Consider the following 16368-nt stretch of genomic DNA (forward strand, 5'->3'; position numbering starts at 1 on the left):
CCCCCCCGTGGTACTCACCCAGCTGTCTTTCACACACTTACACATTCTAAAAATGACAGATCTTTTCAATGCCTCCTGAGATATTAACCTCACTTACCAAAGATTGCTGGGGATAGGAGCAAAAATTGAGATTTTTAGCCCTGCTCATGCTCTCCTAAGCAAGACCATCATAAGAGAATAAGCTGACAGGTTTAGCAAAAATGGATGAAAACCACAAGTTTTTGGTAGTTTTTAGGAAGATGGATACAGAGACAGAATTAAGGAAAAAAACATGGACTTGAATGATGAAAAGTTCATTTTAGGATCAAGGGATTCTGATTCTTCTTCCAGCACTCAGTCTTATCTGTAAGCGCAAAAAGGCAGTGCCTGCCAGAATCAGACTCTTCTCTTTCACAGGAAAATGCTTCATTTATACACCCTAAGGCAATACAGACCCAGAAGCTATGAAAATGGGTAGACTGGTGGTAGGGAATACAGAACATACTATGTGTTCAAGCACATCTGTGCATCACAACTTATTAATTTATACACTTCAAATACAAAATGGCATTTGGCTGAAAAGAACAAAGCCAAACAACAGAAAAAAAAAAAAAAAAAAAAAAAAAGAGTTAAATTCCATTTTCACTTACCTCCAGAAGAAGCTGAAATCCCTCTCTTTTCTTAATTTCCTCCACTAGATACCTGTAAAAACACAGGGTTTTATAACATTGAACAATACAGTTCTTAGAAGCAACAACAAAATAGGCCTTGAACACTTAAACATCTTTTATTATTATTATTATTATTTTATTTCCCCACCCCACTTGAAGAAACCACAGAGTTAAACCTCATTTCTACCTGCTGTGAAAATACAGTAGCTATCAGCTCCTGGAAACAAATGAAGGCTACAGCCAGCCAAGGAGTACTGAGAAGAGGCCAAATTCTGTCCTCAGGCACAGATTTTCAGTGGTGCCACATGGCACAAATTGATCCTATTTACATCAGGCTATGAACTTTCCTGATGCAAATTTCTATTGATGTTGTTCTCTACAGATTAATTCCTCAGTCTCTTTTCCTCAAGTGCTGATGCTGTGCTGCCATCTTATTTCATGGTCAGCCTGACATTTCTTCCACTATTACCATTGTCATCAGGATCCTACGATTTGGCCCAGAACTTAAGTTTCTGTGTACTTCAAAAGACCATCAGTTTTCCTGCTACTGTCCTTGTTCCACATTTTACAAAACAGTGCACATTTCCCTTCAGTGAGCCTCTGCTGATGCACAATAATCCCTGTGCATCCTATGCTAACAATGCACTAAAACAAATATTTATTTTATCATTCACCTGTCAGCATGGAAAAAAAAAAAAAAAAAAAAAAGCCTTCAATACAAAGATGGATTTGAATCCAAACTTTGGATCCAAACAGCACCAATTTTTAGAATTTTTTTAAAACATGACCTCAACTTTGCCACTAGCAGATGTCACTCCAGAATTTTGAAGCAAAGAGGACAGTTTGTCAAAGCTAGGGCTCTTCTAAATTACTTGCCCTCTCAAAGCCTTCCCAATGAAAACTCCAAAGAAATTACCTCTAACTCATACAGCATTCCCATGTCAACAGAATTTTAGTCTTCTACACAAAGGTATTGCTGTCTAACAGTAAAAAAAACAGAGCCAGTTAAACTGCAGATTTTTTATAAATATGCTTTTTTGTTTCATTAATTTAGCACTTTCCTGCCTGCAGCTGCCTTATTGGTCATCACACAAATAATTTTTATAATCACTCCTAGAGGAAGAAAAATACTGTTATAGCCCCCCCCCCCCCTCCTTGGTCCTATTCATATGCCTGAAATCTGCCTTCACAGGGACACTACTAGCACAGCTGTATCCGCAAAGCCTGAGATTCAGCAGACGTGCTGCAGAAACTGGTTGGCTAGGGAGGCAGTAAACAATACCCTAGATGGTCTAATTTTTTTCAAAACAGAGCACGGGGAGTTGCCACGTTGTTTATCACTAACAAGTATTGTGCATGTGACTCATTACCTCTTAGCACACATCCCCATAAAATGATTGCTGTGACAAAGTGCCAGTTCCCAACAGCACAGCTCTGTGAGTTGCACCAAACTGCACACTGCTGAGGTGTTTCTCTTCACTGCAATAAGTCATGGATCTGGGTCTTGTCTGCCATGACCATTTAAATCCTACTGTGTGTTGTTGTTTGTTACCTGGCTGTTAATTCCCAGGCTACTGTTTAGGTTGAAAGCAAGTCATACTGAAAGACATGCAGGAGAACAGATATAACTGGGGACGGAGCCTGTTTCTATAGGTGAATTTAAGCAAAACCAAGTTCAGTGCTTCTGTTCTGTTGATTAGGAGATTCTTGTCTTTGTCATAAAACTAACATCTATGACAATCAGCGGGCCATTCACAAAACAGTGGCCCTCAAACCATTTTTTAATTAAATCCTGAAAAACAAACAAAAAAACAAAACTCTTTGAAGGGATCTAAGTATGAACGCTTATTTTTTTGAGGCCTTAAAGTGTGTTAGAGCTACTCTTCATTTCATAATACCCTTCTCTCTTACCACAAGCACCTTTTTTCTTATACCACTGTCTGACATATCTGATATCTGATGCTGGTCAAGCTCACAACACCGTTAATCATGTTCCTAACTACATTGCCAATGGCCTAAGAAGGCAGCCATTAGAAAAATCCATCACCCATGATTTATCTTGCCAGGACCATTTGATGGCAGTGGAGTAATTTACTCTGTGCATCTTTCCACAGTTGACAGAGGAGTTTTATTATCATGTCACGTTTGCAGAATGTCAGAAGGGCTTGAGTCTCAGTGAGGACTGGAGTGCACAAAGTGCTATTTGCTACGATTAAGCCTTGCAGAAAGTGAGGGGTGGGGAACTGCAGCAAACGTGGATGTACATCTGTTAAAAGTAGGTGTTGTCAACAGAGTGATCAGGCATAAAAACTGCAAAGATACTGAAGCATAAAGTGAAGAGGTGGATAATTATATCTAATATATTAGGGCTATCTACCATGTTGAAAACATGATTCACCTCTAAACCAAGAAGAAATTGATGGAATAGCCAAGAAGCAAAGTTTGATGCAACAGAAATGTATGACTGCAATTACCCTAAAGCCTTTGCAATTCTGCCTATCCATGGAAAAAAAATCTTGTTCTCAAATTGTATAGCCAATGCACCAATTCCAAAATTAATCCAGGTCTGTGTTCAGGAACACTGAAATACTATCTTTGCAACATCAAAGGAAAACCTACTGTAACCAAACAGGAGAAAGACTGCACAGCTGTTGAGTAGTTAAGAGACCTGGCGTAGTGCCTGGTAAACCTCATGTCTCAGCTGCAAAGTGCCCGTGTCCACACAAATTCAAGATAGCAATGCATCTACTGTAAAGAATACACTTCATCAGATAATGACAAATAATTAATTTTCTTCTTCAAACAAGGAATAAAAAACAGTCAGTCCTTAGAAACAAATTCAGCTTAGAAGCTGAATCCTAACATTCAATGAAAATATCGATCCCAGAAAGGTCATTAATCACCACGTTCAGTTAGATGACCTTGGCCAGTGACCTTGATAAGGCTGAATTCTCCTACTGATAGTGGAATGAATTACATAGTCTGTACAGACACAGACCCGTACAATGCTCAGGAACAAAAACAAAGTGCAATCTAACCAGCAGATTTTAAGAACACATAATCTGTTGAATAATGAGTGGCTTTGAAGAAATAGAGAATAAGGCCAGAGCTCATTTGGGATTTTCTGGGTTTGCTTCTTTTATTTTCATTTGTAATCCACTCTGGTTTTACGCCATAGATGTTTTAACTTTTTTCTTTAAAGTGACTATGTTAAAGTGAGACCATTTTTTTAATTTTAAGTAAACATTCAGTTCTTTTAAACTTGGTAGTTCATATCAAAAATATAATGCCAATATGATAGGGGTGACTGTTTTTAAATATTAATGATTTGTGTTATAGTAGTGTGTAGCTAGCCCAGGAGTGAGTGAAGATGTCAATGCAGATGTCAATGTTAATTTATTATCTTTAATAAATTCTGAGCAATTGTGATACTTCAATTGAATTCTACAGGTACCTGAAAGGAGGCTGTAGCGAGGTGGGGGTTGGTCTATTCTCCCACGTGCCTGGTGACAGGACGAGGGGGAATGGGCTAAAGTTGTGCCAGGGGAGGTTTAGTTTGGATACTAGGAAGAACTTCTTTACTGAACGGGTTGTTAGTCACTGGAATAGGCTGCCCAGGGAAGTGGTTGAGTCACCATACCTGGAGGTCTTTAAAAGACGTTTAGATGCAGAGCTTAGAGATATGGTTTAGTGGAAGATTTGTTAGCGTTAGGTCAGAGGTTGGACTCAGTGATCTTGTAGGTCTCTTCCAACCTAAACTATTCTGTGATTCTGTGAATTGTTTCTAATGGGCCATTATCTTATTTCAAGATAATCTTTTCTATTAGAAGACAAAACAACTTGTGTATGGAAGTTTACTTCCAGAAACTGAGACATCATCGCCACTCTAGAAACACCTTCTAGCAAGAATTTTGTGGAATTCACTTGTGAAACCATGTGCCACAAGACCAAAAAAAGTAGAAATTGAAAAAGGAGAAAAAACACCAGAAAAAGACATGCTTCGGTCCCTAATGGAACATACTATAAGCACTAAGAATTTCAGCAAACCTGTGAAGAAAAAATAAGCATATATTTCCTCCAAGCAACCTGCATTTATCTTCATATAGCTCTACTACACCCCAACATTAACAGTGTCCTCGTTTGAGTTGCCTCACAACAATGCCTTTCTGTGTTTTCTCAGTCATGAGGAATGAAGTGGACAGAAAAAATGGAAAATTCACTTCTTGCTAGACACAGTTCAGAACCTGGCACATGGTGCCTGTTTTACATTAATACCAGAACATACAATTAAGAGTTAAAAGAGGGAGGGGGATGCTAGTATGATGCTGTCCTACATATTTTTCAGATGACATGAATATTAAACAAAGTATATCAGTAGTCAAATTCAGATCTTTTTTTAACTAATATCTATGCTTACTGCCACAAGTAATAATTACTATTAAATACTGCAGCAAATGTAATCACACTAGTTATTATTGCTATTGCTAATAGTTCCTTCTTGTATTATACAGAAAGAAATGAGGGGAGAAAGTAACAGTTTGGTCTGTTCCAAGATAAGAAGTGTGAGCACTCTCAACATTTCAGACAGTCAATGACACAGACCAGACATCTTAAAAATTGTGAGGAGGTACCTAGCCAAAGCCAGTGCCCTGTTCACTCTCTCCTCGAGGCCTGTGGTTCCCAGTGCCTTCCACATCAGCCAGAATTTGAATGCATCCGGACGCCTGCTGCACTGAATGGACTTGTCACCAGTGTCATAGCTGACATCGTAGAACTTGTCCTGCTGGAACAGGTACGCAGCCTTGGCAGAGTAACACTTCTTCAGGAGGCCCTATCAGAAACACAACAGAGGCTTAGATTGCTGATAGGCATTGTTAAAGCTTTTTATCTTCACAAGGCCAAAGCCTTTTTTCCTGTCTGTACCAACCATTTAGTAAAAGAGAACTGGAAGTGCAGGTCACAGTTCACAGCTTACAGTATTGTTTAAGAACCCTGGAAGAACCCAATCAAGTCAGCATTGACCACACAGATATTTTTTTTTTCTTTTTTTTTTTTTTTTCTTTTTTCTGATGATTTACTTCACAGTGTCACTGAAGAGCTGCAGGTTGAAGAGCAGTTCTGCCTCAAATCTGAAGAAACCGTGGGAGTGGATTCCACAGAAACAGTTGCCCAAAGACATTAATGTGTGGGTAAGGAGGAGAAGGGGAAACCTGTGTCCACTGCTACAGCCTCTAGGTTGGAAGAACAGCCTGAAAAGTTTCCAGGAAGTTCACAAATGGCTCAATCTATTATTTCTTTCCTCTGACAAAAGGCTTCCCATATGGCACAGTTATTTATGGGTAAAGAATATTTCAGCCCCAAAACCAAGTGTTTTGCTTTTACCAGTAGAGAGCTTCTGAAGATTGAGCATATGTTATCTGACTGTTTTAGTGGAAACACCACCGAGAGATTAACATAACTCCATGTTTTGTCTCCATTCACATTTCTGACAATTTTAACATTTGAAAATAAGCCTCAGAAAAGTACTTTAGTGCACCCTAACTATGATTTGTTAATGAAATTATTTTGATTCAGCAATCTCCAGCCTCCACCTTCTAAGAGATTGTCTGGGCAGAAATGACCAGCAGAAAATAGACAAAAATCAATGAGTACAGTGGCATGTTCCAGCAAAGAACAAAGCTGGGAAATAGAAAGCAGAGAGGCTGTTAAAGGTTTAAAGGAGCAGGGGAGGAAAAGAGTCAACAGGACTGGCCATTATCTGAAGAATAAGAAGTAGAGACAAGGGCTAGCAGAAAGGAAATTACAGGAGCAGAGATGAGGGTGGTCCTGCAAGGGGCCCAGGAGACAGGACAGGTTGTGGATTTGTCAGGGATATTAAAAGATGGTAAGAAAATAAAATCTTCAAGGTGATACTATAATAGAAATTCAGATGAGTTTAAAAACACAGCTACAGCATCTGATTCAGATCTGCAATGTGTATTGAAGTGACACTTGAACCAGAAGTCTTCCATACATCAAAGACCAAGGAACAGAAGCACACAACATGGTGAAAGATGCTAAACTACTCTAGCAAATAACAATTCATTTCTCAGTTGAACATCACTCTTCAGTTCTGACCCAACTGAACATGTGTTTCACGTCAGCCATTTTCCTGCATCTGCTGCAACTTTGACCTTGAAATGGCAGACAGGGTCTGACATCTCTCTTAGTGAAAGTATGATATTCCTGCAACAGAGGTACAGTTTTTAATCAATGTTATAGTACACTACTGGTAACTTTAGAACTGGTAGTAAAAGAGAGAAAAAGACTGCAAGACAAGTAATCCAAAGAACACATGAAAATGAGAAATAGTCCACTGGCATACACAGGATAAAGTTTCCCTCTCTCCTAGCCTTTTCAATTCCCTCTGCCAATATTTTAAAAAAGAAAATGGAAAAAAATGAAAGAAAAGATACCATGAACACCTGTTTGTAAAGCACAAAAGGAGAAAAACAGCCTTGAAGAAAGCTTCTCCACTACTTCTGCAGGGATTTGACAATCCTATTGTAATACCCCTGGTTTGCAAAAAGGACAGCAACTTCAGTATGAACTCTCTAGCCCCAGGACCAGCACATTCAGCCTTGTGAGAGGACAGTTTGTGTGACAGCTTGGGAAAAAAGGGACAGTGGCTGCTCAGAATTATAATGTGCTGCTGCAGCTCACTGTAGCATTGGCTGGAAAGACAGTGCTGAGCATAGTATTTTTGCAGCACCTCGGATTCTCACAACATTTTCCAGCTTTTTCAGAAAAAAAGGGGGAGGGGGCGGAATATGACACTGGAAACTGAAGAAAAGTCAAGCACTGACACATCCATCCTTCACTGCTTTTCTACAGCTTTGTGTTCCCTGGCTAACAAGTCACCCAACAGGAAAGGGAATCTGTCAAGCCATTGTGCCATGCTTATTTAGATCTCTGTACCTCAATCTTTAAATAAAAAAATAAAAATAAAATTAAAAATTAAAAAAAAAAAAAAGAGAGAGAGAGAAAGAAAAGAAAGCAAACAAAAAAAGAAAGCAATACCCCCAAACTGAAGTTAATTGCTTTGTTTATCACTGACTTTAAAGTTTTGCATCATGTTTCTGCAGTGAGTGTATAGCAGGGCCAATCAATGTGGGATTGTCTTCTGCATTATCAGAATGTAATACAGCTGCATGGTCGTGGACACCACAGGATATTAGCTCCCCTAATGTCTGTCATCTGAGAAATAACTTCTGTTTGCCACAAGAAATCTTAACTCTGTATTATTACAGAAAGAGTCAGACAAATGTTCTAGAGTGAAAACCCAGCAAGAACAAATATCTGAGTGAATTCAAATTCCTGAGATCTTTCATCTCAAAAACAAACAAACAAACAAACAAAACCACAAGTACTCTCCTACTCTCCTGGTGCATCCAAAGCTGACAAGATATGCTGCTTTGATGATCCTTTTCCATCTGTTCATCTTACTGATAACGCAACACGCTCAAGAAATCCTGTTGAAGATATTGCCTAAAAAACACACGTTGTGCAAGGGAAAAGGAATATTCCAGACCAATGCAAGAAGCAAGGTGGAGAACAAAGAAGGGGGGGAGAAAGGCAAAGTTGCAGTATAGGCTGTGGGGCTGCAGAAAACATAAAGAAAAAATCCAAGATAAATTTTCTGCTCAAGAAAGCAATTACTGCTTGATCTCTAGTGTCTTGAAAGTAATAGACTCAAACAAGCTGAGGACATAAGATGTCATCTCAGTTCTCCCAGTCAAATGAAGGAAAAGTAGAAAAAAATGAAAGAAAAATATACTTTCTAACTCAATAATATCAGTCCCAAGATGATCCTGATGACTGTCCACACAGTAACTGAACTGCTGCAGCTACTCAGAAGAATCGCAAACATTTCATTAGAACTGTCTCATTTGCAAATTTGTGACTCTTCCTTCAGTATCTTTTATCTCTTTCTGCCCTTTGATCAGAAGCTAATGGTAGTGCTCTGCCTTATTTTGAGGCTGTTAAAGTTTCAGAAAATGGAAATACTATTTTCATAAAGGCCCTGGTCCACTATGAAGTTTCAAACAACTTTTGGTTTTGATTAAGTCTACAGATAGTTATGTGTTATAATTAATGGCAAATGAATGAATAATTGTTGATACTAAAACAAATATATACAAGCTCCAGTTTCTTACAGTACATAATAATTCAAAACACCCTTTTCTGATTGAACACACTTTTCTACAGCGAGTCTTCTGATCTCTTTCCATTTCCATTACTAAGTGAATTTGAATTGTGTTAACAAAACATGAACAGCTTTTTCCTCCCAAGACAAACGTCTTCTTCATTTGCTTCATCTGTAGCAAAAAGGATGATCTTTTGAATGGCATACTTGAAAATTCTCGAAAGCAGTGTATTACAAAAGGCCATCCCTGTAATTCATTTCAAGAGGTGAGAAGGAGCTCTCAGTAGTACTAACCCCAAATAGAAAGCAAGTTTGTTTCCTGCAGCTGCTCTGGAAAGAAATTAGTGAAGTAGATATCTTTGTGACACTGCTAATGATGAGGAAGAGATTACACTGTAGGTATGTTTACCATGATCAATCAATAATGCTGTGTGCTAAACTAGGACTTCATTAGCTACATTCTTTTAGATTTTATTTTTAACTTTATTACTTAAAATTCTGTTGGTTTCCTAGAACTGATTACTAATTATCTAACCTAGTTTTTTTTTTTTTTTTTTTTTTTTTTTTTCAATTACCTGCACTTAAAGATCTGAAAAATCATAGAACTTTGGCATTTGTGATAAATATTAGTTCCTCATGCATATGGTGACAGTAATCATGTTCACATGGATTACAGAAGGGACAAATTGGAACAGGTCTGTGGTTTTAAGAGAAAATATACAACCTGAAACTGATTCATAGCACTTTAAGAACATTCAAGAACAAAGTTCACTTACTAAAGTTTTGAGAATACCAGTCCCTCTAGCTGTGTGTTTAAACTGTCATTGCAATTCACATCAGAGCAATACAGGTATGTTCTGAGTAAGTCTTTCATCACAAAAGTTACTCAGTGCATGGCAGTGAAGAAGGGATAGCTGTGCATTTCTTGAGTGATTTAGGCACTGAAAAGCTATTGTCATTGATCTGAGCTTTTTCAGAGGATTAACCAATCTCTCTTTCCCTTTGGTGAAAACACTTCTCCCTTCTAATCAAGTCAAACACATATTTCTCTCTTCTGTCTCTAACTTATTCGGAAACCATTCCGACTTAGTTTCATCAAGGTGAAAAGATTGCCTTTTATCAACATTTCTCTGCAGTTTAAATATTTTCCTATACAGATTTGAAAAATAATAGATAAATAGTGTTTCAATCTAAAAATCTAGCTGCAATGTCTTAAGACTATTGGCAATGACAAACCAAATGGTTTCACCCTGCAGAGAGACCTGGACAGGTTGGATCAATAGGCAGAGGTCAATGGGATGAGGTTCAACAAGGCTAAGTGCCTGGTCCTGCACTTTGGTCACAACTACCCCATGCAGCGCTACAGGCTTGGGGCAGAGTGGCTGGAAAACTGTGCAGAGGAGAAGGATCTGGGGATCAAAGTAAAGCAAGGCTCTTCCAGTAAAGTGTCATAAGTATTTGATTTTTTTTTCCTTAAAGATTTATATTCTACCTTTTTCAAAAAGAAAGTACCCAAGTTTGGACATGTTTCTGTCTGCATAAGGTCTGCACTGGCACAGACATAAAATGCATAAGTGCCAGTTTTCTAGGAATTAAACTCTGAATAAAACACCCTCTCCTCCCCATGCAGAAAGTGTTCTGTTTTCTAGAACATGCCTCACTGTACAACCGGATCTGGTAGTATGAGAGGTGAAAACACACTGACCAACTACCTAGAATTGTTATCTACAAGTATTTTTGGCACAACGTTGCATAGCTGTGATCTGGAAGTGGAATAGGATTGCTCTACCAGCCATCACTCTCCATGGAAGGAGCCAGAGCACTGAAGTTGGAACAGTGTTTGTAAAGTGACTCTAGATGCCAAGGCAGCTAGAATATTTAATTCCTCTCCATTTCTTTCCTCTCTCTTCCGGAGAAGTTTCCAGTATGCAGCAAAAGTAGTCTAATCATTACCTGAGGCTATATCTATGTACTGGGCCTAATTAGTTAAAAATAAAGCATTGAATTCTTCCCAAGCCTGCAATTTCGAGACTACATTAACCTTAGTCAATAACTTCATTCTGCTTGTTTTTCATCCTGGAATAAAGATAATATGATGGACAGGTAGGTCTGGAATCTGTAATCCTCTTTAATCCCCCAGACTCTAGTCTAAGGAAATAAGGAAGTACACTTCTCCTTGCTATCCTGCCATGTCTCACCCATGACTTGGAGTGATCTGCTCCAAGGGAGCACTGATTAGCATCTATGATCTTCAGTGCTCATTAGTTCTTACTACCAAGAGTTAGTAACCAGCTACATGGACAGCTAACCACTAGCAGCTGAATAGAATCCATCAGCTGCACAAAACAGTGATGCAAACCTCAGGGACTCCATATCCTCACGAAGTTCAGTCATTGATGAACTAAGATAAAACTCACCCCAATGCTAGATAATGGACATAAGCTTTTGCAGGGCTGAGTCTGCAATGATGCTTTAAATAATTAACCTCTTACTAGTTTCTTTATTAAAATAGAAAAAATCCATCAAGATGAACAGGGACTTCAATCACATTGCAGACTCAAGTCTCTTTTGTGCCACTTGACATCTGAGCTTTGTTGTTTGCTTGCTAGATTTTTTCACTACCCATGAGTTTTGGGAAGTTCCAATCATCCCAGTAATGAGGAAAAAAATGAGTACAGTGAGGAAAGAAGGCTCAGCATCTTTGGCTGCATGCACTTCAACTCCTTTCTCACACTTGTACACCCAAGTAAGGTGATGCAAAGAGCAGCTCTGCCTACATGCCATTCTTTAAACAGAGATGCAGAGCTGTTGCAGTCCCAGTGGATGGCAGCTATTCTGGGGACTTTGATGAGCTTCACGTATAAACTGCTGGAGACACAGGTGACAAAATACTCAGTTCTGAATGTAAGTCATGTACAGAAGCAAACTAAGAAGGGAACCAGCTGCACTTTGACCATTGATGAGTATAGTGACTTGGATCAGTGTGGTCCTACTCTTACTCACCCTTTACTAATTTCTTGGTGAAATTCAAAACAGTGTCATACAGCTTTTGCACCACAATGTAGTAAAACTGACTCAGCTGTTTTCTTATCTCCACTTCCCCATTGCAGCAATGACAGTCTACTGCATTAAAAAAAAAAAAAAAAAAAAAAAAAGACAGAAGGACTTACAGAGTTGTCTTTCACCAGAAGAGCACAGCACTGGATTCCAGCCAACAGCATCTTATGGGGATTCCAAGCAACAGAATCAGCCCTGGAGATAGGGGAGAGGGCATAGGAATTGCACTTATAATCACTGGTATGAGAGAAAAAAATGCCCAAATGCAATCCAACCAGATAAATCAGTTTTTCCAATTTTTCCACATACCCATAGGTTTAGCAATCTCTCCAATTAACGACAATATGCATTCTAAAAAATACAGCTCTCATAGAGGCTTGGCCATCTCAGTCCCTGTAAGTGTGCCCATAAACTAAAACTGACTTACCTGTGGATGCCACGAAGAAGTCTGCAATGCTTGCTTGATATCAAAGCTGAGCCACCCCAAGAAGCCTATTGGAAAAATTACAAAGCCAAGACAATATTATTTGTCTAAAGTTCTTGGTGCTCACTGATAATGCTTCAATCAATGATTACTGACAATGTTTTGATATCATTTAAAATTTAGTTTACTACATGGTCAGTGGACTAAATTTTGCTTTTAGCATCATCTACTGAAACAAATGTGGCTGCCTGAGACTATGCCTAAAATAGAGGAGCCAAGGGTTTGTGCAGTTATGTGAACTGCAAGCTACATTTTCACTTCTTTGTAAGCAACAGCATGAATTGAAGGGCTTCTGCATAACCAGGACATAAGAGGTGGTTCTGTTCCTCCAGCCTAAACCTAAGCAATGACAGTCAAAAGACCCATTTTGTACACATTACTCCTCCCAACTGTTTCCTTTGTCAGAAATTCTCACAAAGGAAGAGAGAATGATAATCTCTGCCAATTGCAAAGCCCAGGCTCAGATACTCCGTGGAGTTTTGATACAAAAAGTGAAGTCAGTGAGTAGGTAATAGCAGCATTTCTGTGACCAGCAATCTCACTGATGTTAAAATGGTATAGCATTCGCCACATCGATCTCAGGTTGTCTAAGAACTAGGTGTGTGGTCTAAGCATCAGTGAGGCATTCTCTGTAGTGAGTAGCTCTCCACTGACATTCTTTATCAAGTATCCTCTTATCTATTTTAGATACCTGTCTTTGAGTGACACCTTCTGCATATGTCTCTCTCCATGCACTACAAAAGGAGGGCAGACAATAAGCATAAATTACATAAGTTTGACTTCTGGTCGCCTTAAGTTAGGGAAGGTGACTCATCTATGAATTCAGCAAGGACCAGGCATCACCCACCAGCTGCAGTAAATCTTCATTTTTCAAGCAACATTTATCCATGGGGTCAGGGTGGTGCGGTGAGAGCACACAACAAAAACAGAATACATGTCATACATTGCATTTGAGAAAATATTATTAAATATGAAAAAAGGCTTTTCAGAATTCATACAGACAGAATCCACAAAAGAAAATTCCCTGTGAAATGAGCAAGGCTCCTCAGAGATGCAGAAGAGGCATCAGTCCAAAAAACCTGGACTCAACATATCATAGAAAAGGTTCATATATTTTGGATTACTGAGGAAGAAATCACTGCTGTGAAGCTTCCTGATCTAAGTACAGTGAGATCATGCTTGCTTGCCTTTGGAGTTTAGATGTTGTGGTTGTTGGTTGTGTTTTTTCTAGGTGGTGGTGGTGGTGGTTTGGTTTGGTTTGGTCTGGGGGGGGGGGTGGTGGGGGCAGTTTTTGTTTTTTGCTTGAAAACAAACAAAACAGCTGTGAGAGCTGACCTATGAATCAGTTTTTGCTTCATAGGCCATATATTAGGAAAAAAAAAACCTGCTATTTCTGGGAGACAGGAATAGTAAAAGCTCACAAGGGAAATGAACGGTTAAAAACTTTTCCTAACACTTATCATTCTCATTAATGCAGTACACAAACACCACATCATATTTTATGTTGTCATGCTCACAACATTCGTGCTGAGAAAAAGGCTGCTGCTCAATCTACATTTGGAACCTTAGAAAGGAAATTATTTGCCTGAGATTTCACAGTAAGCCTGTGGCAGAACCATGACATGAAACTGGGTTCCCCAGCTAGCCCAAACTAGCCATGTTACTGCAGGACAATCAATTTGATTTTCCTCTTTATAGCCAGATTTTGCTCTTCTCATTCTATAATACAGTCAAAGTAGTAATTAAATTATTCCAATTTTTTACAATTCATACGCAATCCACTGGCACACAATAAATCTTTTAAAAATTTGCATCCAAAGCTGTCAGTATTTGAAATAATTGACATTTTCACAGCATTCTGAAAAAATAGGACTAGAAAGGCACTCAAGTGTTCATCTCACCTGTGTGCCATCCCCAAGGGCAGGATCAGCCATACCTATGTCATTCCCACCAAACATTTGTAGAGATTATTAACCAATGAACACACCCATTCTGAGATTGATATAAAAGTGAAAGATTAGGTGCCATTGCTGCCTACACAGCACTATTGGTACTTCTGTCTGCCTCCATTTTAAAAACTACTGCTAGGTATCTTGAAGAGAGGTATGATAGGTCCAGGCATCTCTACCACCTCCCAGTCTCTCCTGGAGTACCACAAGATGAATTTGTGCTCCATGCTTCTTTACTCAGTTCACAGACCAAGTGCTTAGAGATACCGGGCTGGCAAAAACAAAACATGAATGAGAAGACACCTAAGAATACTGAGAATCACTGGCTTTGTCTGTTTTTAAAGAGCTCTAATGATGGAGGCTGCAAAATTTAGCCACCTAATTTGTGTTTAATAATAATAACCCTACAGATTGAAATGTCAGTCCTAGACAGTGTTACCACCCATTGCACCTGTAGTGGTCATAGGAAACACTATTTCTTTTCTCACTGTAGCAGCTTTTAAAGTATCTGTAGAGTATTGCAGTATTTATCTTTTCTAGTTTAAGTAACATCACTGCTTTTAATCTTTCTTCATTGGTCATAACTTCTAGATATGATTCCATTTATCTTCACTGCTCTACTCCTTTCTAATCTTTATCCTGTAGGTCCTTAACCTCCTTGATATGCAGCTTTTTATTTGGACACAGTCTGGATAAGGCAGATGAAGCACCAAGCAGAAGGAAATATTTTATGTATCTTTAGTCAAAGAAGCTGTCAAGATGTTTATCCCAACTGCAAAGGCTTAAGACTGATGATCTGTGATGCACTGCAAACCCCATATCTTTTTCTGGGGATCTGCTATCTAGCCAACATTCCCCAGATGTTTGTGCAGCTGATTATTGGAGCTTAAACCTAGAGCACTATCTTTATTGAACTAATTCTTGCAGTTCTGTGTCATCTTCAAATTTAGTCAGTGGATTTTTTATTTTTTTTTTTCATCCAAGTTATTAATGAAAATACTGGTTAACTTATAACCCAGAACAGACCTCTCCTGATTTCTGCTCAAAATATTCTCCCCTTTCAGCAGTGAACCACTGGTAATTGCTCTCCAAGTATGATTTTCCAGCCAGGTTTTCACTCACTGCCACTGTTGCAGCTTGGCAGGCTTTCTGATGAGAATTTCCCATGAGTTATTGGCAAGACACAGTAAAGTGAACTGCTTCTCCTCCTTGCACAAGACTAGAGAAAGAATGTTTGATTGCCATAACCGATGTATGAATACTGTAATGTGCACAAAATACGATTACTGCACCAGCTGCTGAGTGGCTTGACTGCTGAGATAGGTTCATCTTATTGGTATTGTCTTGAAACAACCTTTTTCCTTAAGTCCCTTCTCCTCTTCAGCTTTGTCTCCATGTGAGAACTTATCTGCAATTTCTGACTCCAATGAAATTTAACTTCCTGAAGCCCGCTAATTTTATGTTGTTGTTCTCACATTCACCCTTCCTACGAATCATGAGCTTTATCATTTCACACTTAATAAAAAGCCTCCCTAAGGCAAACATATCAATTTTTGGTATCAGAAAATATTCTGAAATGAGATACATCAGTGTAAAACTGGAAGTAACATCACAGACTTTCATGTAATAACTGTATAAACTGTTCTCGAGATCACTTGCAGTAGATAATGCTGATTCCCACCAATGTTAGTCCTAAATTACAGCTTTCCCTGTTGTTAAATGATTGTTTTAATAGTACTGTTTATATTTTTTTTCCTCCTAAGTTACAGCAGGCCCAAAAAGTAGTGCACACTTGCTGTAAGAATCATTCAGTTGGAAACCAGACCTTTCAGAGGAATGCAGATCCTCAAAGCTTTCCAACACTACATTCTTTCCTATAAGGCTAGAAGGAAGTAGGCTTGCTTAAAGGCAAAGAAAAAAGATTCTCGAACTCTTCACTATTTCTTATACCCTATTTCTGATCTCACTGTACTTTTCCCATTATTATTCCAGTAAACCTATTTTTAATGGTGCTGTGAGATAAAAAGGTCACATTATGAATTA

At 38.7% G+C, this 16368-nt stretch overlaps 1 protein-coding gene across 2 annotated transcripts in view; it reads right to left on the reverse strand.

Annotated features, from left to right (window-relative positions):
* The window catches only part of GADL1 (glutamate decarboxylase like 1), an 89979-nt gene that overhangs the window by 44322 nt on the left and 29289 nt on the right, over positions 1-16368 (reverse strand). For both annotated transcript variants that reach the window (XM_035318882.1, XM_035318883.1), the window contains exons 10-13: positions 12320-12384; positions 12006-12087; positions 5282-5481; positions 630-681 (exon numbers count right to left, since the gene is read on the reverse strand). In XM_035318882.1, coding sequence (XP_035174773.1) covers positions 630-681; positions 5282-5481; positions 12006-12087; positions 12320-12384 — 399 coding nt within the window. The remainder of the gene's footprint in view (positions 1-629; positions 682-5281; positions 5482-12005; positions 12088-12319; positions 12385-16368) is intronic.

The sequence above is a fragment of the Oxyura jamaicensis genome, chromosome 2, assembly GCF_011077185.1.
Source record: "Oxyura jamaicensis isolate SHBP4307 breed ruddy duck chromosome 2, BPBGC_Ojam_1.0, whole genome shotgun sequence".
NCBI classification, from domain to species: domain Eukaryota; kingdom Metazoa; phylum Chordata; class Aves; order Anseriformes; family Anatidae; genus Oxyura; species Oxyura jamaicensis.